Source organism: Brassica napus, chromosome A6, assembly GCF_020379485.1.
Source record: "Brassica napus cultivar Da-Ae chromosome A6, Da-Ae, whole genome shotgun sequence".
In the NCBI taxonomy this organism is placed as follows: domain Eukaryota; kingdom Viridiplantae; phylum Streptophyta; class Magnoliopsida; order Brassicales; family Brassicaceae; genus Brassica; species Brassica napus.
Window position 1 is genome coordinate 7,355,794 of NC_063439.1, and position 23,209 is coordinate 7,379,002.

Below are 23,209 nucleotides of genomic sequence, written 5' to 3' on the forward strand. Positions count from 1 at the left end.
AATGGAAATCCCATGTCGCCTCTTGTAACTTACTGTCGCCTGTTTTTACCTTGCTCATGCCTTCACAATGCCCTTTGCAGAGACCTGTAATCATCAAGAACATAAGGCACTTGGTTTCCGTATAATAATGGTGAGTGAAACACTCTTTAAAGAATACATGTAGAACCTTTTTCCTTGATGGTCCCGGGAGTAAAGTTTTGCATCTCTGTCGCAAGACCTCAGATGAGAGATTTCCAGTTCTAATGGTTTCAGTTATTCTGCTGCTTCATCTCCACTTTCAAAGCTAGCCCACATCTCCCAACCATCCGAGAACTTCTTAATCGCCTATCTCAACTTTTGAGTTCATGGTCTATTCAAAAACATGAAAAATGAATACATACCAAGTTAATTAGTTAAAAGAACACAGACAAATCAAATTCCCTCTAAATTAATATGGTTCAAGAGGCTGGGAGATATAAGAATTAGACAAACAAATAGAAACTTTATAATCTATTCAAAACATAAACATAAATCTATGACATGGTCGTGTGGGAAAGAACATCATGCCTACCTGCTTAATTATATGGTAGACATCAAAATCAGATCCAACAGAAAATGCAACAGTGAGTGACTGTGGAGATACAGTTTAATGATCACCATCTCTCTTGCCATGGACTCAATACGTCTAATTGAATCTGAAAATTTGGTTAGCGTGGAGGGGAGAATCAAAAAAGGGAGATATATAATTGTGGAGCTGATGGGAAGGGAACAGATTCATATCGTTTGGGATGATAAACACATGAAATTTATGAAACTTAGATATGGAGGCAAAGGAGAATCAGAAGTGTTGGAGCGGCTGTTTGCTCCACGCTTTGGAGGAAGACGAAGCGGAGAAGTTCGAGAGAATGAAAAATGATGTGGCAAAACATAAACTTTTGATTGGTTGATTATTTCAGCTGAGGTGGCATAGCTAAGAGGGCTTCATATTGCCCTTTTAGTATAGTATAGATTACACTTGAATAACAAAAAAAAAAGATTCACGCGCAGTATTTTGTTTTATACAATTATACTTGTACAACTTTCTATAAAAAAAATTAATACGAAAAGGAACGAAAATAACAATGCAAAGTACTAAGGTCGCGAACATAAATTTACGCGTTGACCGAGTCAATTTGATTCCAGCGTTCATTATTAGCAACCGTATTATTAAATTCATTGAAACCAAAACTTCAGTTTTTTTACCATTTAGAGCAGGATTAACGGGGTCCCTTAAGCAAGTCTCTTATGTTATTTAGCATTAAAAATAAAAGAAAAATACTGATTTATCAAAGACACGTCTCCTGATTAGGAGAAGCAAGGAACGTCTCTTGTGAGACACGTGTCCAAGCTTGCAGCAGTTTCGTCTCTTTCTCTGCTTTCTCTCTTCTCTGCTTTCTCTCGACGGTGAATTCTCTTCACATTAGATGGCTCTCTGATTTCTTTCTCTCTTGGTGGCTGTTGTACCTCATCTCTTCTTCCTCCGTTACGTTCCGTTCTCCACAAAAAAGGTAAAAACTAATCATTAGTCATCTCTCGATTATATTCATTTCTTTGAAATTTCGATTCGTCTAATACGGATCCTCGATTCCGATCCATCACCTCTGACTTGATCAGCGATTGAATGGACTCCATCTCTCCGCTTTCTAATCATCAGACGACAACGAGCTCGAGCTCCGATCTCTCTCGCCGTAAGCGTAAGAAGAAATCTCCACCGTCTCCGCCTCCATCGTTAGAGAAATGGAGATCGGAGAAGCACCCACAGAGCGTTAGCCATCGTTGGAGAATGGGGTGATCATGTTACCCTTCAGGCTGCTGCGGATTGGGTACTTACACAACCTCTGCTCTTCGTAGCTTGTACAATGTTTTTGTGTAAGAAGAAAGAATCTTCAGAGACTTTGACATTTTGTTTTGATGTGATTGGCAGTTTGGTGTTAGGATGTTTGTGATAACTTGCTCTGTTTGCAGTTCGAATGGTAAAAAGCTGAATGATGGAATGAAACTCATTATAGCAACATTCGTTTCAACTAATAGCAACATTCAAAAAATTACTTGCTCTGCTTTCTTGTTAAGTTGATCACAGTATATATGGGTTTTGATACTTGCATCATTTTTATTTGCCTGAGTTCCTACTGAGTTGTTGTTGATTACTGTATTGCTTATAGAATGGATATTAATCCCTGATTTTTTAAAAAGGATGTTTCTTTGTTTTTGAAAAAAACTACAGGTCAGAACAAAAGCTTGTGAAGGATGGCTTCATCATCAGGAAACCAACCAAGATCCACTCGCCTGAAGAAATACTAAGTGTCAAAGAAGATTGACAAGTACATGTACCATGATTGTACATGTGTGTTAAGCTATGTGAGGTTTCATCTTTGATTGAAAAAAAACTATGTGAGTTTCTTGCTTTTCTCCTAGCTTTGTTACATGCTCTGATTGTGAACAAGGTTTGACTGCTTTTTCATGTCTGTTGCAGATAACTAAACCCATCTTACAAGAAGCTTGACAAGGCACATGTAACAGATGGTGACGAGTTTGATCAGGTGGCTCGTGCTTCGGCGTTTAGCGTGGGTCTCCTCTACGGGAGCATGAAGCTCAAGGTCTTGAAGGTAACAACACACTTTCGATTTGTGATTTTGTAATTGTGGATGTCTTTTGTAAAACCTAAAGAAGATCTTTTGTGTACACCTTTCAGAAATTTTCTCTGGCTTGTTTCAACATCATGTATTCATGTTGCAAAAGGTTTACTCTTGTTGTTTGCTCATCTTTGCTTGTAATGTTTACATTCGTTTACAATGTTATTCATTTTCTGAAAACTAGTTTCATAATGTTGGCTTTAGTTTTCTGTTGGTTTGTGATTATGAACTAATAGAAGAGATAATGCATTTTTTTAAGAACCCTTATTAAGAGACTAGCATTGGAGGAGGAAAATGATGATGTCTCTTAATTAAATTCTTAACTTACATTTATTATTAAAAAATTCACTAAGAGACCTTAATAGGGTTGTTGGGTTAATCATGCTCTTAACAATTCGAGTGGGGTGTAAACAAAAGTAACACAGAAACCTAAATTCAAATTTCAAAATGATTTAATCAGTTTCCATTGAAACTTTTCAAGACGTAGAAAAAATCTGATTCGATTTCAAAGCCAAAGTAATCATCGTTCAAAACTATAGCATCGAGAATGTAAACGATGGGAAAATTAGAAAACCAAATTTGTTTGAACAAGAACAACCGAACAACGACGGATCGAAGTTAGACTTTTTTTATCACATTTTTTTTAAAAAAGCACCTAAACGAAGCATAGTAGTAATTATTCTTCCCAGTTTTAGAGACGATCCTGATACGGAATCTAGAAAACCCTAGGCCGACGATCCGTTGTTGCTGTTAGCGAGGGAGGATGACGTCATCATCTTCTGAAACTCCTCGAAATTTACATTCCCGTCGCCGTCAGCGTCCACAGGCCCGATCATCTTAGCGCAGTCCTCCACGGAGCACGACATCCCGAGGCGGTTAAGCACCTGGTGGAGCTCGGCCGCGGAGATGAGCCCGTTCTTGTCCTGATCGTACAGATCGAAGGCGTCGCGGATCTCGGAAGCGGAGGAGGACGAGCGGCAGAGAGCGGAGAACTCGTCCACGTTGATGAAGCCGTCGCGATCGGTGTCGACCTCCTCCAGGACGCGGTTGATCTCCGTCTCGGTGTAGGAAGTCCCCATGGCCTTGAAAACGCCTCCGAGCTCGGTCACCGAGATCTTGCCGTCGCCGTTGGAGTCGAACTGGTCGAAAACCTTCTTCAGCTCCTCGGGATTCGCCATGTCCACCGGTGCAGGCGTGGGTTTGGCGGTTACAGGGTTACCACTTGCCATTTTTTTTTCTGTTAAAAGGTAAAATGTTAGAGAGAGAGGTTTTGGAGAAAATTTGTTAAAGAGGCTTTTGCGGATGTGTGACCTTTTATAGACCGTTTTTTTCTTCTTCTGTAGATGCCTTTCGTCTCTATCCACGTATTTTGGTTGCCATTGGTTATACATTTTGAATCGAATCTTTTACGGTTTTGATTTCTTTTCATTGTATTATTATCGAATTTTCTGGATTAAACGCATTTACACATTGAAGAGATTACTCTGAGTTAATAATAAGCTTTAACTGCATTTTTATTAATCGGAGGAGAAAAAACGCTATAAGCAATTACATAGTTTTTCTATTTCAAGAAAGAAAAACAATTACATACTGTACTTTTTTATTTTGGTGATTTTTAGAGACGTTTACGTAAACTTTAACTAAATACTTTTATACTCCTAATTCTAGGTGAAATACCAATATCTTCGTATTATTTTAGTGAAACTTTCCACGTGTTACGAGGTTTAAGGAACACGCGACCTTGTCACCTCACGTGGCTTCATGAGATTTTCATTTGTTTAAAGTTGTTACTATCATTGGGTTTCATTCATTTCTCATTAGAATACTACTCGTTAACAGACTATTTCTCTTATTCATCAAGTTGTAGTCAATACGTTTTCGTTATTTTGAAATCTTTAAAAATATAAAATTTCAACACATAAAATATAAAAATACGTTTTTGTTTATTTGTATTTGGACAGAAAACCTTTGTTTGTTTCGTAAATGCTGCATTAAAAGAAAAGTTCGAGGAAGCCTTCGTTGATGATTCAAAAAGATGCTAACGCGAGTCGTGAGTGGGAAATGTGTCTCAATCCAACGCGGTAAACGCGTCACGTACACACGCTCCTTTTACGCGGCATGATAATTAAATCAGTGGGGTCATTTTTCCTTTTTAACATACTACTAATAGACAGGCACTTTTAAAAAATATTTATCTGCTGGCCACAAGAGAAGAGAGAAGAGAGAGCGTGTGTGTAGGAAACCCCGGCGTCCGGTGGCGCGTCCGAGCGCGTGCCGGCGCCGGAGGTTCCCGTTTGGTTTATTCAGTCCAGTCCTCTGACTGTGTGCTCCGATCTGTGGTCTCGCTCCGATATACTAGCGGTTCTGGGCTAGGGTTTTGCTCCGGGAAAGGCCGCTCGTGGGGGGTTTTTGAACGGCGGTAACTCATCTCCCTCTGGCTTCGCGGTGAGGAGGTAGGACGATGGTTCGACGTGACAGCCAGCTTTCGAGTTCAGTATCTGCTCCGGGATATGGAGGCTTTTATAGCTCTGTAGTCGCCGACTAAGGTTCCGGGAAGGTGGAGGCTTTCTCAGCTTCGCGTCGCCGGCAAAGATCCCGGGAAGGTGGAGGCTTCTAAAGCTCCAATGGTCTCCGGTTTGGTCCCCGAGGGGTGAAGGTTTTCCTCTCCTTGCCTCTTCGGTTTTGTTTTTTCTAGATCTGTTTTAGGGTTGTGTCATTATATTTGTTCTTCTTATTGCGGTGTCGAGTTGGATTCGGTGGCTTGAGCTCTCGTCGTAGAACGAGAGAAGCTCTCCGATGAAAGTTGTTTTATGGTCTGCGCGATGCTTTTGCTCTGTGTATGCTCGAATGGTGGTGGATGAGATCTTGCTCTTGCGATTGACTCTCTCTGATAAAGAAGACACGAGCTGATGCGGTTGCGGTGAAGATGGATGTAGCTCATGGGCTCCGGTGTGTTCCGGATGCGATGAAGGATGATGGTTCAGGGGTGATTCCGGTGAAACGCCGTTGAGGTCGCCGGTGGTTGTGAAGGTGAAGAGATGGAGTGACGCGTGTCTTCCGGGTTTGTGATTTAGACACGTGGGCACGATGGTATCGATGGTGTCGACGTTTGGGGCGGTAGTTCCGGTCTTTAGAAGTTTGGGCCTAGCCCATTTCCTTTCCGCTTTTGTGCCCGTCGTTTTTGGGCTTTTGTTTTGTAATTCAGAATGTTTTACTGGGCTTGGCCTTTTAATAAAACTAATTAGGAAAAAAAAAAAAACATACTACTAATAGACTCTGTAAATTAGACATCTAAAACTTTAGCTGTATTTCACATTCAACCCTTTGCAGATATCAAATCCTTTATCCTAATCAAACCAGACGGTTAGGTTTCTGTTTTAGTCTTGTTGCTTTATGTCACCAGAGATGTGAGAAAGATACACGTAATTTAGGGTTGAGTGAGCATTATGGAGTCCAGTAGTATCATTTAGTATGAACTTGCATATTTATATATTGGCAATAAGATAAAATAAATAAAAGATCAAATAGTTTCCCTTTTTGTTGTTTTGGTTGGTTCGTAAAAACTATTAAAACCTGCTAGTATGATTATTATCAAAGTCTGGGTGTGTATGTATTTAGACTGCAATCGAATTTAATATGCTGTAGAAGATATATAAAATTGTTATTAAAAGGGCCCAATAAAAAAATTAGGCCCATTGTAAGTTTCTGTAACATGACCTCCTGCATTACACTAAGCCGGCCCTGGACTTTGCTTGCTTACTTTTCACAAGGGGATCCTATAACTCACATGCCCATCATTTGTTAGTTGTTTGTTCTTAAGTAAAAACCTTAATAAAATGGAAAATACTTATTTTTTTTTAAGTGTAATCAATAACAAAATCTACTGATATTGATATTGTTATAGGATTTTGCATTTCAAGAGTGTTACAATTGTAGAAACATAAACCTCAAAGATTCTCAATTACATAACACAAGATTTTGCTAATAAAGAAATGCTTTCTTCTTAATAATTGTGATTTTAACGGCGATGGTGAGGGCAAAAGGTGACGATGTAGTTAGCCTTGGAACAAGTTGCGATGCTGGTTGGGTCGTCGTAAGCGTATGAATAAGCTTTAGGGCAAGCGACCTTGAAGATTCTGGAGTAAGACGTTGGCTTGCAGGTGAGTGGGTTACCGAACGTGCCGGTACAACAGTACTGTGGTGAGTTGAAGGCAGAGCAAGCGCTTTTACAGGCTAACACCCGTTTCCCGTTGCGTGACCGGACTTGTAACCCAACCGGACACATCCGGTTTAGATCGCTCACACAACCGGCGTAGCTACATTGACCTCTACCTTTCACCGGCATTATCGACATCGCGAGGTTATAACTGTCATTACACAAAAACAAAACAACACTTTAGCTAGATTTATAAAAAAAAGTAGAAGATTTGATGTCAGAAGTTTACAGACCCGTCGACGAGGCTGACGTCATAGAAGTCAAGCTCTTGGCCAAGGGTGATTTCTGCGAGAGTGGCCGGAGGTGAACCGCCAGCTCCGTTGCAAGTGAGAGAACCGCCGCAATCTCCGGTGGCGCAGCGACCACGGCCAGATCCGTCGAATGTGCAGCCGTGGCGACCCCAGAAGCGGCCGGACCAAAGCGGTGGGAGCTGAAGGGTGTAGGCTTTGTTAGCCGGAAGCTTAAATCCACCGCCGGCGAGTATGTTTTGGCCGGCGCTGGGCTGGATGCCTGGCCACACTGGGTATCTGCATTTGTTGAAGAATACTACCGTTGAAGCTGGTCACAACGAAGAACAAATCAACATGTGAATGATTAGAGAATCTGTAACTAAAATATTTACAAATCTAATAAACGTGAGACATAGCTTTTCAGTATTTTAAACTAAAATGTGAATAATAAATAGATTTCTAATATTAAAAGAGAACCTGAAGCGTGAGAGATAAGAAGAAGGAGAGCGAAGTTGAAGAGGTTTAGTGAAGCCATTGATGGAGCTCCACTTGAGCAAGAGTGAGTGAGACTGAATCAATTTGTTTCTTCTCAGTTCTCAGTGCTTTTTATGGAATTTATGGAAAAAGTTGGCTATGGATATTATTTTTGGAATGTAATAATGAAAATGTTACCACATGTCTCGAGACTGTCAGACCAGTTAGTGCGTGATAGCTTTTTCTTTTCACAGTCAAAATAATGTAACTGTCCTCTCATCAGCAGTTTCGTTGTCAAGTGACACTGATTAATCATTCTCCGTAGAATTCGAAATATTAGTTAACTATCGAATTAACTAAACCATTCTAGTTCCGTCTAACTATACAAAAAAAAATCATCCCTACGAAAAAGAGATATCTAACGTAAGCATCATCCCCAAATGAAAAAAAAACCCTTAAACTGTATGTAATGAGGTTTCCAGCATTAATTACAATTATTAATGAAAAAATGTAACATACTCCTAATTAATACGCTCATCGTGTGGATGTGCTTGTCGTTCTTCACACTCTTTATACGTATTTAGCTATATTTTTACATGCACAACAGTGCTGGAAACGTACAAACATTCACGTCTACTTCAATTATTCGTCTGCATTTTTGACTGGTTACGTTTACTTATTTCTTGTACATTTGACTTTGGACCTTGTAATAACTATTTCATGAAAAGTTTTGTGGAGTTTTTAAAATAATTTTCTAAGTAATTAAGTAACTTTCTTATAAGAAATTTTCTCCGCTTATAAGTAATGGAGTTTTTATAATTAAATTTTCTTCCAGTTAAAAATGTTAATGTAAAGGCAAAGCATAACTTCACCCCGCTACGCCAAATTCAAAAAAAACAAGATACCTTTTTCAAATCTTAAGCGCAAAGGCACATTATAAGTTTATAACCCCCATTGAAAAAGTTAAAGAGCAGAGCAAGTCAGGGTTCAGTGGCCTTATAGTTTGGTTAATATAACGTAATAGGCCACATCTATCAGAGACATAGGCCCAACGAGATACACTGTAAAAAAAAAGCTGGAAGATTCTACGGTACAATTTTTGAAGCACGTTTTAAGCTGTACAATAAAAAAACTCTGCTATTGCAACGAAGAAGAGGATGATAACCGCATCACCGTGGGAACGCAGCAAGGTGTTGTGCAACGTCAGCATCAAGAGGTTGAGCCACATCGCCTCCCACTGGATCGGGGACAACGACTTGTCTTCGTTGTCTCTCTCGGAGATATAGAATCGTAATAAGGCAGACAAAAAGTGTGAGGATTGTGGCGTTACCTTCGTCAAATACCACATTCTCAACCCAAGTCTCTACCTTTGGATAAACTTCTGGTAACGAGTCCACAACTCTCACCTATCAGTTTATAAAAAACGCATTTCCTCAATTGTCATTTCGATCTGACAATTATTGATATAAGAATTGAGAAACAATCAGTTTTTTTAGTTTACCAGGAAGGTATCAGCATAGTTTCTACGTAGCCATAAGCTGGCGAGAGCAAGTGTGACTGGCAATTTAGCTGCTGCATCGCTCTGAAGTGCTTGATCATAGTAACGTTTTGCTAGATGCAGGTCAAAGGGAAGCCCTTGTCCATGCTCATGCATGTAACCTAGGTTGAACATTGCTTGCGCGTTTGACTGTGATTTAGCATGCATGTATGCCTCAGCCGCACGCACATAATCTCTCTCCGTTCCCTAAGAGATCCAAGAATGAGCACAGAGAAATTTAGATTTTCTAGCTGATTCACATTTTATTCGAACATTGTAACATCTCCGAAAGTTGTTGGTCTCATGATTTAGTTTCAAATAGTAGGAAAACTAACCCGGCCATAGTAATATGCATCTCCAATAAGCAGAGCAGCATGTTCATTGCCTTGTTCAGAGGCACGCCACCACAAAGAATGTGCTCTCTCATGTCTCTCCTTGTCTGTGCAAAATCCAGATACTCCCATGCACATGCTTCTTTCACCGTATTTATCGAGGATCCATGCAGCATTACTTTGAGCTACTTCATAACCCATCTCTGCCATTCTTGAGTATAAGATTAAAGCCTTTCCCACATCACCTTTAAGGTAAGCTTCAAGTGCCCATCTAGAGAGAGAACTCCATGGTCCTCTCTCTGCTACTAACTTATAGAACGAAGTGGCCTGAAACCAAAATGCAAGGAAAGTTAACAAACAACTAAAGCATAAAGTCCCACAATAATATGTGCCCAAAGTGTTCAAAGACATATAAAAACAAGATGTTCAATATTTTTTAAAGAGTTTCATTCCCCTTAACTATATGGATTTAGAATCATTGCATTTAGCATCCATGTTTAGGCAGAGAAAAAAGTCTGAGAAATTTAAAAGTATATTACCATTTCCAGGTTCTTCTTAAGCCCAACTCCAGTATGGAACATCTTGGCGAGTTGATAGAAAGCCTTTGGCTGACCAGCATTTGCAGCAACAAAGAAGTATTTTGTTGCCTGTCTCACATCCCTTTTGACTCCGATGCCTTTAAGATACAGAACCCCAAGGTTATAATGCCCACTGGGGTCTTCATTGTCAACAGCCTTTTCAAAATATTCTTTTGCCTACATTTGAAGCCATATTACAACGGAACGTTAGATTCATAAGTTCCTATATTATATCCATCGTCTAAATATGTTCCTGCTAAATCAAATAATGACTTAAGTCCTGGGAATTCTGAGGCCATACCTTAGTGTAGTTTTTCTTCTCTACTCCATAGCCTTTAACATACAAGTAGCCAATCCCATTAAACGCTGAATAGAGACCTTCTTTAGCAGCAAGTGTAAGCCATTCAAGCGCCTTGGTATAATTTCTCTCAACACCAGCTCCTCGAGCATATATCTCCCCAAGAAGCTCCATAGACCTCGGCTCTCCTTTCTCCACCGCCTTCGAAAACCAGTGCAACGCCTTGGTGTGATCACGCCTTAACCCTCGCAGACCAAAGTAATAGAACAGTCCAATCTTGTACATAGCCGCAGCATTGCCTTTCTGTGCTTGATACTCCAATATCTGGAAATCCTCATCCTCCTCCCCTCGTGACTTCCTTAGAGCGCCTTTGTTCTCTTCAGTCCCGCTATGGATCCTAGTTGGTTCCACCACGGGAGAGTCCTTTGAGATCAGGAAACTATTCACAGCGGTTTCTGCTAGCTCAGCATATAGCTTCACAGCTTTATCATGCATCTGCAAACACAAGGGCCAATCAAATAACAAACTCAAAAGCTTAAACTCACAAAATAATATTTAGCTTACATCTTGTCGCAGATACGTGAAGGCAAGTGTCATCTTTGACTGCATGTTCCCACCTTCAGCAGCAAAGCTATGGTGAAGGAAGGATTTGCTTTTGCTCTTCTCCCTCATCATCCCTGTCCCGTAGACGAATCCCATCAGCGACTGCGAGTGCGGATCTCCGGACGAAGAAGCAGCCTCTATCTCCTCCACGGCTTCCTCCATCAACCTGTCGTTTCCCTCGCTCGCCGCCGAGAGAATCTTGTGGAGGCCGGAGTAGTACTGCGGCGACGCGGCTTCGACGGTTGAGTCGTCGTCCGGCTCGAACATCCGTCGCCACGAGCCGGGATCGAGCTCCTCTTCGGACTTGGGTTCGGATTCGCCGAATTCGTCGAAGTCGGAGGAGTCTCCGACTCCGGGATCGTCTCCGCCGCTGTTGAGATCGTCGTTGGAGAGGACGAGGACAACGGGACGAGCGTGAACGCTATGATCGATGAAATAGAATAAAAATACAGAGAGAACAACGATTCCGTAGCCTGAGATTCTCATTCTTCCTCCACCTTCTTCGTCGTCGTCGTAGTTTCTCAGTGATCAGATCGAGTTTCAGAAGGAGATGACTCGGGAGAGAAAGAAAGAAGATGAAAGGGGTAGTTACGTAATTTCACCCAGTCAATAAATTGCCACGTCTAATCGTTATCATACATCCAATAGTCACATGCCACGTAAGTAGACTTGTCCAAATTGCCACGTAAGTAGACTTGTGATAAATCCAATTGACGAGGGAAAGAAAAAAGATGATAGGGGGTAGTTACGTAATTCACCGAGTCCAAAATTTGCCACGTCGAATATATCATACATCCAATAGTAACACGCCACGTAAATATATACTTGTCTAAAATTGCCACGTAAGATAAATTCAGTTCAGTTTCAACTTTCAACTGTGTTAAACAAAAATACATGTCTAAATTTTTTGTTTATTTATATGCATACAAAGAGGACGATCAAAGAGTTTTTTAGTCTTGAATCTTATTATTATCTCCGTCATCGAGCTTCATCAACATCCACTGTAACGATTGAATCACTTCTTGGTCATAGACTTGCTTCTGTTCCGCGACTCTCTTGTACTGATTCGCCTCCATCTCCACCGCGCTCTTCTCCATCCGTAGCTTCAGAAGCATAGCCATGGCTTCTCCAGCAGCTGTTTCCGCCGCTCTTCTCTCCTTCTCCAGCTCCATCTTCAAACCATCTCCGCGTTTCCTCTCTCTCTTCACCATTTTTCTCAGAGTAATAACGTCGAACACCTGATCTTCACGTGACTCCTCCTCGTCCTCGCTTTCCTCTGTCTCCGATGACGCTGGAGCAGTGTCTCTGTTCGTTCTGAGATTAAGCTCGTCGCTTAGAAGAAGTTTATCACAGTTCTCACAGCTCTTCTTCAATTCATCAGCAGAATCAGGGTTCCAGTGTAAGATGATAGCTTTCTTCTGATCCAGCTCATCAACCAAACAAGATTTGGATACAAACCCATCTTTGCTGTTGTCTTGATCGAAGGAACTGCAACACTCAATCTTCGGAGAGACTCGATATATCTTCTCTAGAGACTGTAGAAACGAGGAAGGACACTTGAAGAGCAGAAACTTGAGTGACAAAGCAAGCAAGCAAACGAGAAAGAAGAGATTGAGAATCTGAGAGAAACTGCAAAAAACGAAGAGCCCACATCCAAAGCCATCGACTTTACTCGAAAGATTGAGAAATGAAGCAAAACCCATTACGTAGAGGTAGTAGTAGACATCAATAGCTAAGAACGAAGAAACTCATAAAGATATACACTTTGAGCTTTTTCTAAAAAGAAGGAAGTAGATTCCCAATGAAGAATGTGTGTGAGAGTTAGGGATTGTAGATTGGGGAACGAGAAGATAAAACGGCGAAGATTGCGAGGTTTATAATGTCTAGAGATAACAGCCATGTATAATTAGTAAATTTATCCAAAAAAGAAAGTGGCTTCCCATTTAAGAAATTCGAATTTCTTTAAAAAAAGTTTTCTTTATTTTTCAACAATTGTACATTGCATACAATGGTTATTTGGATGTGTGGATATGATTTACAACTGTAAACATACTCTCACTGTGCATTGTTCATTAACAAATTAAGCTTTTCCGGCAGAGCCAAAGAGACGAATCTTGTCACCGATCACAGCTTTCATGGCTGTTTTTGTTGCCGACATGAGGTCAACAAGGTCGGTCTTTTTCTCGGAGGTAAGAGCATCCATGTACGCCTTTCTTACTTCTGTGTTCACGTTGAACTTCCTCACTCCATTCTCAATGCAGTCCTGACGACAACATGAGACCAACAATTCATTACCCATAAAGAGTTAAAGCCATAACAAAATCTTGATAAAGCTCTAGATACCTTGATAAGTTTCTCAGGCAAACCAGAAGCTCCATGAAGAACAAGAACGACGCCTTTCTTCGAACTTAAATTGTGAAGTTCCTATACACATGAAAAATCATTTAGAATAAGAGTGAAGCAAACTCAGTAAACTGCATTCAGCACAAGAGTATGCTTGACCTTAAGTAAGTCAAGCTTGAGGTTTGGGCCGGACTCAGGGTATTTTCCATGTACATTTCCTATACACACAGCCAGAGCATCTATACCAGTCTCCATAAACTCCTGAGCCTGAAAAAAACTCATTGATGTTTGTTTTAGAAGACCTGAATAGTAAAATGTGAGAGGTGTTTTTTTTTTTGGAACACAATGTGAGAGGTGCTTGAAAACAACAAAGACCTGATGAACGTTGGTGAGCTTTGCCTCATAATCTTCAACGGTCAAGCCATCCTCGGTACCTGAGAGTCTACCTAATTCAGCTTCCACCATAATGTTTTTTGAACGTGCCAACTCTGTTATTAATTTCGTGTAGGCTACATTTTCCGTGAAGGAAAGATGAGAACCATCTACCATCACTGAATCAAATCCCTGCACCAGAACAATTGGTACGAAGTTTTCAACATAAAACAAGTACAAGATACAAATGTTTTGAATGTAGGCGACATATATCTCAAACTTACGAGTTCAAGAGCTTCTAATAGCTCATGTTTTGTTGTTCCATGGTCAAAATGCACTGATATAGGAACCTGCCACATTATGCCTATTAGTAACAAAATTTTAGTATTTATTCCAGACAATCTGGCTTCTTCTTTTTTCCGGTTGCCGAGTTAGTAGCTTTTTGTTTCATTCGTGATAGCAAAGCAAACTCAAGATACATGACTTACAAATAAGATATAAATATAATGCATAATCAAAGTTACTTACCCTGGCTTGTTCAGCTGCGGAGATGCAACATGATACTAATGGAATACCTCCTTGCTTGAACGCACCTGGATGGACCTAAAAGCATAGCGCCATAAGAACAGGGAAAAAATCAGCTTTCAGTTTTTTTCTGTCATGCATTTTTGAACAACTGAGAACAGAGTGTTATGCTTTGGTTTCTATCAGTGGCTGACGTCTCTCATATGAAACCCTTTGACGTATCCGAAATTGACTTTTTGATCACAACACTAACCTGCAAAATGGCAGGACTGTTTTCTTCCTCTGCAGCTTCTACAACAGCTTCTATTCCTTCAAGGTTATACACATTAAATGCTCCAATCGCATATCCACCATTTTCGGCGTTCTGTTTCACATAAAAACACAATATCAATAGATGAAAGAGAGAAATTGAGGCCATAGAATAATAGAGATACTCACAAGAAGCAGCTCTTTTGTTGATCGCCCAGCTACAACTGACCATGACTTCACAACTTCTGCAAGAGCTGTGCTGCTACCAACATTACCTGTTACATGTTCACATACATTTTTCTTTTCATTTAAGGATACCTATTTTCTTCAGTTGAATATGTTTTTTACAAACTAAGGTTTACCCGGGAAAACAATGTAGGGAACTCCGGGATGTCTACTTTCTGGACCTAACTTCCATACTGGAACACCAGCAAGGGCTTGACCAATCACAAGTGCGCGTCTTGCTTTAAGTGCTTTTGTAGCTGTGTCTGATGACGTAATCCCACCCTAAAACAAGGATATGTTACAGTGTCAAAATACAACAAACTATAAAACAGTTGCAATCATTGACTGTATTGTACATTGACAGATTGTGCCAGTAAGTTTATGATATGGTAAGCTGAACAGAGAAGTAATAAGTGTATGCAAAAGTACCTTAGCAAGAATATAACGGGGTCTAGTAGTTATCTGGCTCACTACTTCAACCAGAGCGGAGCTCACTTTGCTATTAATATCAAGACTCTCCGAAGATGCTGTCAAAATAGATAGCAGACCCGTTAATGATGTTATTCCTTGGTCATCATGACTTTATTACTCAGTAATAAAAATGTATAAAGAGTAGGAATGGAGAAACAACTTTTCCCAGTGATGAGCTCGCGACTGCTCATAATTAGAGTCTCTCTGCCAGCACGAAGGAAAGAATCAGCCATCTCAACCGCTCTAGTGATCTCCGCAACTCTCTCTTCGGAGGACTTAAGAGCAACTTTCTCTACAGAGATCTGTTGATCACATCTAGAACTTAGCTACCATAACAACTATCCTTGTTAGCCATATCTACTTGTTTTTACCTCAATGCTCCTTAACTTCTGCTTATGTTGTGACTGAAGTTCCTCAACCTGTTGGTTTAAAGAAAATGACTCATGACTCTTTTAACTATTCCATTTACCGCAACAGAGAAATCAGAGTTAGTAACGAAAGTTAACCTGCTTTGTTGTTTTTGGGACATAGGAACCCACAACTATTAGCGCACCACTACTTTCTTTGTTAGAAGCAAAATCTTTCGGCAACACAAGATCTTTTGGAATAATCCCTATTCGAGCAGACACAAAGCTAGCAGCAGTACGGCATAAGAAAGATTTCCCTTTCTGTTCTGCCTGCCAAAGATAATGTTTGATCAAGCTAAAGGACCAAAAATATAAGATAAAAACAAAAATGCATACTCTAATGGATCAATAAGGAACAGTAAATAAAAACTGAAAGAATAATAGGCCGGCTTACCTGAATCATACCCGCTGCAAATACAGCCATGTCTCTATCACTAGCTGCATTGACAATACATGCAGATCCCTGAAATGGAAATAAAGTTTCACTTTATATCAAACCTGGAGTTACTGGTTCCACCAGTTCTAAAGACCAGAAAAGTTCCCTGAAAGCCGTAGCAACATATGCTGGAAATATTACCTTCTTTAAACTGCATAAGAACTCACACACTGCATCAGGGCCACCTGTTCTTAGAAGTTGGATTGATATCGACTCAACGCTGTTAGCAGGAATGGTGCCAGCTGTTTTTTCCTCAACCCACTGGAATCATAAATTTGTTCGTTACTACTATTTCGTTGAGGTCAAATTAGATTAGATGATTCTGCTGTTGGAAGAATTCAGACCTCACGGAGATTTGAGGATTTATATCCAAAGGATGCGTCTTTGGCAAACTCTGTCTCTCCTGCAGGAACTAGTCTGCAAGACATGAAGAAGAGCTGACGACTATCAAACTTCATGCTATGAAGGGAACTTTTCTCTGATTCAGGAAGTTAAAACACACACACTCTTTGTTCACAAAGATATACCTATCAGAATCTGCAACATAATGCACATCATCGATAGTATACCGTCCTCCTTGAAGGAAGAAGGGGCAAATAATCCATGCGTCCATTTCCCCAAGTATAGAGACAGCAGCATCTGCTTCCTGCATGGTTCATAATTTTAATCTCAAATCCAACAGTGATATGATGGTCTGCCATTTCATTCTTGGAGCACCAAACTTGCCTGAGGAAAATGACCACGCAATGTTGAATCACCACGCAGAACAATTGTGTAGTCAGCATTGCCAGATTCTTTTGATGCAGCACATAGGTTGGTACAGATATCTTTGATCAGTGCACTAGCCTGTTTAAGAAATATGCAGTTAGAGCTTTAAATTGCTAAAAGCTGAGGTAGCATCAGCTTTTCATTGTTCCAGGAGTTTAGAACTCTTCAATAAGTAAAGTGCACAACATAGGAATGCCTTGACCTTCTCAGAGCTCAATGACCTCGAATTTGTCAATATGAAGAAGCACGCCGGCTTCTTTCTGAACTGCTCAGAAATAGACTCAACACTCCTGTCAAAATGTAGGTGAAAGCAATAACCAAATATCAAATTCTGGCATTGTTTCCTAAGCTAGCAACTTGTCAACTCAATTAGTCAGATTCATGATAAATTTTGTAATAGCAAGATAACTTCAGTCTTTATAGAGAAAGCATGCAAAACTAACCATTCTGTTAAAACCTCTACGTCATGAACAGTTTGTGTCCCAGTTGGATCATCATCTAGAACAACCAACGTCTTTGACTTTCCCATATTTAATCTATGTATGTCCTCTGTGGGGTCGAAAGGCCATTCAGATGGAAGAGATTTTAATACTTCTTGTTTCTTCAGAACAGGAAGCCTCCCTTCTACTTTAACCCCTCCAAGGGTTTCATATACCTATAAATAAAATCAAACCCAAGCAGAACAGAAATCTTAATACTGTTATAGCTTCACTCTACCATCTATGGTTAAGAAGGATAATCAGCAAATACTGTATGTAGATCTTGAGTCCAATAGTTCATATGCTATAAGATTAATGCAAAATGTTTCAGCTTCTACTATTCATTAACAGCATGTCATCTCAATAAATTGTATGTATTTGCTTTACTAGTAAACTTTTTCCCTTGTCCTCTCAAATAGAAATAGGATTTCTTTTAAAAGACAGATACAAACAGGCAAAAACTGTCTCAAACTCAATCACTATAAGCTTGGCGCTACAAATCAGTGCATTTATGACAATTATACCTTGACCACTCCAGCATCATCTATCCGTCCCCAGCCCGCAGCGGAGCCTGCAAATGAAAATTTCTTTAAGTATACGGGGCACAAAAGAAAAAGGAACTATAGTAGTATTAGTATAGCTAACTAAAAGTAAAACTATTTATCTCCTTCTCCAAAACATTAAAAAAGAAGCACTGCCAATATATTTTTCAAGAAATTTGAAACACATGAAACCATATTGTTGAAATGGTAGGACCGAAATAATGCACGTTCCAGATGAATTGAGAAAAGTAAAAAGATTAGTCTACCGGCTAAGAATAGCTGATGTGCCACCGTCGATATATGGAGTGGAACTTTACGAGATGAACCGTCTCGGGTAACAATTCCCTACAGTCAAAACTCTTGCTAAATTTAATATAAAACAAAAGAGCAAGTTTACAAAATTGACTACAGTTGCTAAACTTACCAAATCCTTAACAAAAATATCAAGAGCAGAGTATGGTGTATAATCATTATCCAGCATGTGTGGAACGCGATTCTCAAACATCCTGCAAGAATAGAAGCCATTCAATTTATCAAATAGCAGGCCAACACAAACGTTATTTCATAAACTTGTAAAGATAAATATCAAGCAAAATCTAGGGTTTCAGAAAGACAATACTTTGGGCTTAAGATTGTTAATCCTACAATTGTTTTTAATAACTTTAAGCTTTTAGAGGCTCCGAAATAACAAAATATAGCAAACTGGAGCCTGTTTGGCAATATCATCCTTTGGGAGACTAGGACAAGTAATGATACAGCTACTACAGAAAAAAAAATAAAGAGGACAAACTATTATCTGAGATTATGCAGTGCATCAGAGTGGTGCACATCAGAAATGCTATTGCCGTTTATGGTACCACATACTCTTCCAGAGATGAGAAAAGAAAAACTTATTCCACAAAATCTAAGTAAAACATACCAAGATGTTCCACCGCAGTTGGAAATAACATTGAATAGCTTTCGAGTATTCAGACCTAACCGAGCTCCAAATGCCATTGCTTCGGCAGCTGATGCAATATGAACTCCCGCAAGCAATTGATTGACCATTTTAACACCACTATGGAACATCAAGTAACCACGTAACAAAGAAAGTGAAATGATGTCTATGTCAGTATAGAAAGGATCGTGATGGCGATAAAAAAGAGCATAACAAATTACCTTCCTGCACCGCAACCTCCTCTAATCACATAAAGCTTCTCACTTAATGCTGCACAAAATCAATAATAATCAGGCACGTCCAGGTTACTGATGTGAACAAGAAAATAATTCACGAGAAAAGTGAAAATGAAATCGTCACCTGACAACACCATCCCCGCAGACTTGAGTGCTTCTTCGGTACCTGAAGCCATTATCTGAGGAAAAAAACATATAACTTCAGCTTCATTAGACATTGTATATAGGTATCTAGACTTCATACCGTAAGTTCTCCCATGGCAGCCCTCTTAACACCACCAGAAACAGGAGCATCCACCAGCTTTAGGTCCTTACCCTCATCTAAAAGATTACCAAGTAAAATATAGAACTCAATCAAGTGACAGTAAAATATCATGATGGAAGTAACAATTTGATCAGGGGATCATCTGACCATCAAGATCAGCTCAGAGTGGAACTTACTTTCTAGACGCCTTTCAAGCTGACTAACAAATGCGGGAGAGACTGTTGACGCAAGTACAACAGTTGTTCCAGACGGAATAGCTGAAATATTGTTAAAGAAAAACTTAGGAAAATCAGCTCTAAGCTAAAAGCTAGGATAACAGAGATGTATACCTTCAACTGCTCCAAGATGCCCATACAAGACATCCTCGGCCTGAACCTCGTTTGTTACCATAATTACAAGAACATCAACATCTGTAGAAGCAGATACAAATAAAAACATATATCAGGGGAAAATTTACTGGATTCACAGGATCAAAGAAGGATTTTCATCTCAAAGTTCTGAGAGCTACAAGACACATCTACACTGTAATCTGTTTCACTTGTCTTGATTTTGAGGACTACCTTTTGTCACATCAGCTGGAGAATTTGCCGCCACTCCGCCGACACCCTCAAATCTGACGAGCGTTGGCTTGTATACCTGCAATACAGTATCAGTATCAAACATTTCATGTAACAATGTCATCTTTTCTACTCAAGATGCACAGGCTTTTTTAAAGTTAAGCCACTATCAGCTATTCCTAAATTTATAATAGTCTGAATGATCTAACGCTAATACATCAATAAGTTAACAATTGTTTGAAAAGTCACCCAAAACACGAATACCATAGATTCAATAAAGTATTCACAGTGGAGAGTTAATCAGAGGCTTACATCATAACCACGGACAGAAAAGTTTGATTTCAACAGGTGCGCTGCCATACCAAAACCCATTGCTCCGAGACCAATGAAACCAATTCTTTTCACAGGCTTTGCTTGAGTAGTAATTTCTTTGGCCAAATCCTCTGGCTTGTAAAGTTCTTTATTGGCTGCTTCTAGTATGCCAACACCAAGCACTTTTTCCCAGATCTGTTTAATCATTACGCAAACCTTTCATTAGACAGGCATGTATCAAATACATGGTCTATGACAGTAGTTTTCCGTTCCTTTAAATTTGCCACAAGTTCCGAAAAAGAAGAAAAGAACTCTATAAGGGACCTTAGCCAATGAAATAGATGTATCATCTCCGTGCATTTGAGATATTCCTGGACAAGGAGAAGTTATGCATAAAATTAGACAAGTGGAAAGAGGTCACTATCATTGTACCATACATAAGATCATATTGATATGTACCGAGGATTAGTTGTTGACGTGCAACTGCCAACAGCGGGACAGGAAATGGGAGCGATTTGGCTTTATCTTCAACAATGCCCTAACCATTTGGAAAATCAGTTAGCGTTTCATTAATTTATGTGCTAAACATCAAGATTTAATCACTGTGAGTTTAAAATGACTCATTAACTGGATCTATATTTTGTTTTTCTCTCTTTGCTAAATCAATTTGAAAGATATATAGTCACTTTCAATTTGGTGTATCATACCAGATTCTGAGAGAGAACATCGAGGAAGTGACCATCTATATCACTTTTCAGCAACAAGGGTATATGATTCTTGTAAATCCTGAAAACAAAATGCACACAAGACAAGTTAATTCTCTGACAGCCATTGTAGGAATATTGACATGCTGATATGGCATAAACCTTCAGGGAAATCTTTAGTCTATCCTATTCTCAAAACTTTCAGAATGAAACTATTCTGCCTATTCTTTTTCCATCCCTTTAATGAGTGTATATTAAAGTTCTACTACTACATGAAATGTAGTCAACCCTATTATTCCATAACAGTCCTATCAAAAATCTTTCTGATTTTGGTACTGGAATACTTTTGTATTACTCGTAACCAAAGGGAAGTCCTTGTAGCATAATGCATACCATGAATTCCCAGCAGCATTGGAAATGATGTCATACAATATCCATGGATGCACACCCGCCTGAGAACCTAAAGATATAGCCTCCACAGCAGCAACAAGATGAATGCCCTCAAGTAGCTCATTAACCATTTTAACTTTACTGGTTCAGAAAAAACAACGAGATCAATGTTGTCTCTAATGCAGAGGAATAGTTAGAATCATCAACGGTTTTGTTCAAGCATGTTATGATCAAAGAGTTCATAGGTTTCATGATATTTCGGTAAGCAACTTGACCAACACGGGAAGGTTATTTATCACCCCAAAATTTCCATACCTTCCAGCACCAATTTCTCCCTCAAAGGTGTAAAGCTTCTGACACATTGCTTCACGAAACAAATAAATTGTCTTAGTAAGAAAACAAACTATCAGAAAGTCTATATGTTCTATAAACTGGAGTTAACATTTTACCAGTAAGATAGGGTTGTGCTCTTGTGATCGAATCAGACCTTCCAGATGCTATGATCTTATAAAGTTAAAATGAAACGTGTTACTACAAGTACAATGACAAGCCACTTTAAACAATGAATGGAGATCAAACTAGCTCAGTGACACTTCACCAACATCAAAGACTTAGAAAGAGAGGAGAGATTATACCATTAGTTTTCCATCAAGAAGCTCAGACATTCCTTTTAAAACATAGGCATCGACTACAAAAATCTGCTCTTTACCCTCTGCATCGGAAACCAAACCCCATTTTCAGTTCACGACTGAAAAGTGGAAACTTCAAAATACAGAGATGAAATGCAAACGATGCCTCAAAAGTATCCAAATTTGTAGCAACCTGCAAGTTGTTTCTCTAGCTTCTGGAGGTGCAAAGGCGGTATTGTGGAAGACAAAAGCAAAACAGTGCCCTTCTGTAGACCTGACTAGAGATGACGCAATCGCATACAGTCTCTTAGACAACAATCCCGAGATAAAATTCAAAAACTGTGAGGTAAAGAAACTTGGGGAATAACCTTTAATAACACCCTCATCGCCAAAAATAACATCTTGAATTTGGTCAGGGTGGGAAAGTAAAACAACCACGGCTGCTGCACCTGCGTAGAGGTAATAAAGACAAAAAAAAAAAGAGAGATAGAGAGGAGAGTAAATAACATAACACATCAAAAGTAAACAGAGAGGCAGCAGCAGAAAGGCTAATACTAAACTTTTCTTCCATGTATCTTAATTGTTTCTAATTACTTATAACACAATCTGGTACCTTTGCCAACATCTGCAGGACTGTCACATTTGCATCCTCCCAGTTCAGTGAACTTCTCCACCATCTCTGTACTTATCTGTTGAATATAGACACAACCGTTTAACTTTCCTCCTCAATTTAAAAAGAAAAAAGCTGAAGAAAACAAGTCTGGTTTGTTTCTTTTTAGACAAAAGCAACAATCACTGAACATTTAATCAAATCATTTCATTTCAAAACACTTTGTGTTGTGAGAATAGAAATAAACGTGTAAGAAACAGCTGAATTCCTCTGAGATAAATTAAGAAAATTCTTAAAAGATCGAACACACAAATTTTCACATGCTTGGTACCAATATTATGAAACCCGATCAACCTTGATTTAACATAAAACCAGCCGATCAAAAAAAGAAAGCTGACCTCGAATGCTTGAACCCTAAACCCAGAACTAAGAAGCGAAGAAGCTAATTCGAAGCTGAAGAGATCCAAACCAACGAACCCAACGACGCCACCACCATCACCTCCCATTTTTTTGTTCTCCGATTCTCTTTCCTTTCTCCACCGATTGTAAAATAATTTAAGTCAGCTAACCAATTTCATACGCATATGTTTCTGTAACGTCTATATCAACATCCGTTTGATTAATCTCCACTAATTAACTAATTAACTAATAATTTTATAATAAGCGCCATTGTGATTTGCGACAGATAAGTTAACATCGTAGACTCATACGTGGAAATCCATATCCAAAAAGCTTTTTTAACTTATCTGGCAAAAAGCTCCAAACTCGCACAAAATAAAATAAATAAATAAAGATAGTTTTGTAATTGTTAGGTGAGATTCGTGAACATTAGG

The 23,209-nt window shown here is 39.4% G+C and overlaps 5 protein-coding genes and 1 long non-coding RNA gene across 7 annotated transcripts; 1 reads left to right on the plus strand and 5 right to left on the minus strand.

Annotated features, from left to right (window-relative positions):
• The first annotated feature begins 1,275 nt into the window (after positions 1-1,275).
• Positions 1,276-2,854, plus strand: LOC125610242. Of its 2 annotated transcripts, XR_007340257.1 has the most exons (5): positions 1,276-1,526; positions 1,633-1,841; positions 2,243-2,409; positions 2,492-2,624; positions 2,711-2,854. It is a non-coding gene; the product is annotated as an uncharacterized LOC125610242 (long non-coding RNA). The 2 variants fall into 2 exon arrangements; XR_007340256.1 differs by having other exon boundaries at positions 2,492-2,854.
• Positions 2,855-3,216: 362 nt separating this feature from the next.
• On the minus strand, positions 3,217-4,031 carry LOC106346894 (probable calcium-binding protein CML27). The gene has a single exon (XM_013786359.3). The coding sequence runs from the start codon at positions 3,878-3,880 to the stop codon at positions 3,377-3,379; it is 504 nt and encodes a 167-aa protein (XP_013641813.2). The 5' UTR covers positions 3,881-4,031; the 3' UTR covers positions 3,217-3,376.
• Positions 3,217-7,805, minus strand: LOC106346895 (thaumatin-like protein). The gene is made up of 3 exons (XM_013786360.3): positions 7,575-7,805; positions 7,101-7,425; positions 3,217-7,018 (listed from the first exon to the last, which is right to left on the minus strand). Exons 1-3 carry the CDS (start codon positions 7,630-7,632, stop codon positions 6,670-6,672), a joined length of 732 nt encoding a protein of 243 aa, XP_013641814.1. The 5' UTR covers positions 7,633-7,805; the 3' UTR covers positions 3,217-6,669.
• A 652-nt stretch (positions 7,806-8,457) lies between these two features.
• LOC106346896 (ERAD-associated E3 ubiquitin-protein ligase component HRD3A) lies at positions 8,458-11,508 on the minus strand. Its single transcript, XM_013786361.3, has 6 exons — positions 10,881-11,508; positions 10,320-10,811; positions 9,980-10,195; positions 9,444-9,767; positions 9,073-9,315; positions 8,458-8,977 (listed from the first exon to the last, which is right to left on the minus strand). The coding sequence occupies exons 1-6, from the start codon at positions 11,403-11,405 to the stop codon at positions 8,741-8,743; spliced, it is 2,037 nt and encodes a 678-aa protein (XP_013641815.1). The 5' UTR covers positions 11,406-11,508; the 3' UTR covers positions 8,458-8,740.
• A 236-nt stretch (positions 11,509-11,744) lies between these two features.
• LOC106346898 (protein FLOURY 1-like) lies at positions 11,745-12,885 on the minus strand. The gene has a single exon (XM_013786362.3). The coding sequence runs from the start codon at positions 12,620-12,622 to the stop codon at positions 11,870-11,872; it is 753 nt and encodes a 250-aa protein (XP_013641816.2). The 5' UTR covers positions 12,623-12,885; the 3' UTR covers positions 11,745-11,869.
• LOC106346899 lies at positions 12,877-22,969 on the minus strand. Its single transcript, XM_013786363.3, has 42 exons — positions 22,775-22,969; positions 22,380-22,455; positions 22,135-22,215; positions 21,960-22,040; positions 21,773-21,849; positions 21,587-21,641; positions 21,453-21,501; positions 21,141-21,278; positions 20,751-20,829; positions 20,503-20,581; positions 20,368-20,414; positions 20,044-20,238; positions 19,735-19,810; positions 19,504-19,584; positions 19,351-19,431; positions 19,154-19,230; positions 19,034-19,088; positions 18,895-18,943; positions 18,656-18,793; positions 18,161-18,242; positions 18,003-18,081; positions 17,719-17,765; positions 17,159-17,370; positions 16,918-17,005; positions 16,674-16,793; positions 16,475-16,593; positions 16,292-16,364; positions 16,089-16,208; positions 15,906-15,974; positions 15,611-15,781; positions 15,476-15,523; positions 15,265-15,406; positions 15,063-15,160; positions 14,771-14,915; positions 14,598-14,683; positions 14,413-14,523; positions 14,163-14,237; positions 13,919-13,984; positions 13,638-13,826; positions 13,422-13,529; positions 13,263-13,343; positions 12,877-13,182 (listed from the first exon to the last, which is right to left on the minus strand). The coding sequence occupies exons 1-42, from the start codon at positions 22,880-22,882 to the stop codon at positions 13,000-13,002; spliced, it is 4,134 nt and encodes a 1,377-aa protein (XP_013641817.2). The 5' UTR covers positions 22,883-22,969; the 3' UTR covers positions 12,877-12,999.
• Positions 22,970-23,209: the final 240 nt, after the last annotated feature.

Excerpts from the sequence above, each read along its gene's own strand:
- LOC106346894 (XM_013786359.3), bottom strand. The coding sequence starts at position 3,880 with ATGGCAAGTGGTAACCCTGTAACCGCCAAACCCACGCCTGCACCGGTG.
- LOC106346895 (XM_013786360.3), bottom strand. The coding sequence starts at position 7,632 with ATGGCTTCACTAAACCTCTTCAACTTCGCTCTCCTTCTTCTTATCTCT. Across the intron at positions 7,426-7,574 it reads TCTTATCTCTCACGCTTCAG|CTTCAACGGTAGTATTCTTC; the intron begins GTTCTCTTTTAA and ends CGTTGTGACCAG. Across the intron at positions 7,019-7,100 it reads GACGTCAGCCTCGTCGACGG|TTATAACCTCGCGATGTCGA; the intron begins GTCTGTAAACTT and ends GTGTAATGACAG.
- LOC106346896 (XM_013786361.3), bottom strand. The coding sequence starts at position 11,405 with ATGAGAATCTCAGGCTACGGAATCGTTGTTCTCTCTGTATTTTTATTC. Across the intron at positions 10,196-10,319 it reads AGAAGAAAAACTACACTAAG|GCAAAAGAATATTTTGAAAA; the intron begins GTATGGCCTCAG and ends CTTCAAATGTAG. Across the intron at positions 8,978-9,072 it reads ACTATGCTGATACCTTCCTG|GTGAGAGTTGTGGACTCGTT; the intron begins GTAAACTAAAAA and ends ATAAACTGATAG.
- LOC106346898 (XM_013786362.3), bottom strand. The coding sequence starts at position 12,622 with ATGGGTTTTGCTTCATTTCTCAATCTTTCGAGTAAAGTCGATGGCTTT.
- LOC106346899 (XM_013786363.3), bottom strand. The coding sequence starts at position 22,882 with ATGGGAGGTGATGGTGGTGGCGTCGTTGGGTTCGTTGGTTTGGATCTC. Across the intron at positions 22,216-22,379 it reads TCCTGCAGATGTTGGCAAAG|GTGCAGCAGCCGTGGTTGTT; the intron begins GTACCAGATTGT and ends ACCTCTACGCAG. Across the intron at positions 14,684-14,770 it reads TCCCTACATTGTTTTCCCGG|GTAATGTTGGTAGCAGCACA; the intron begins GTAAACCTTAGT and ends AACATGTAACAG.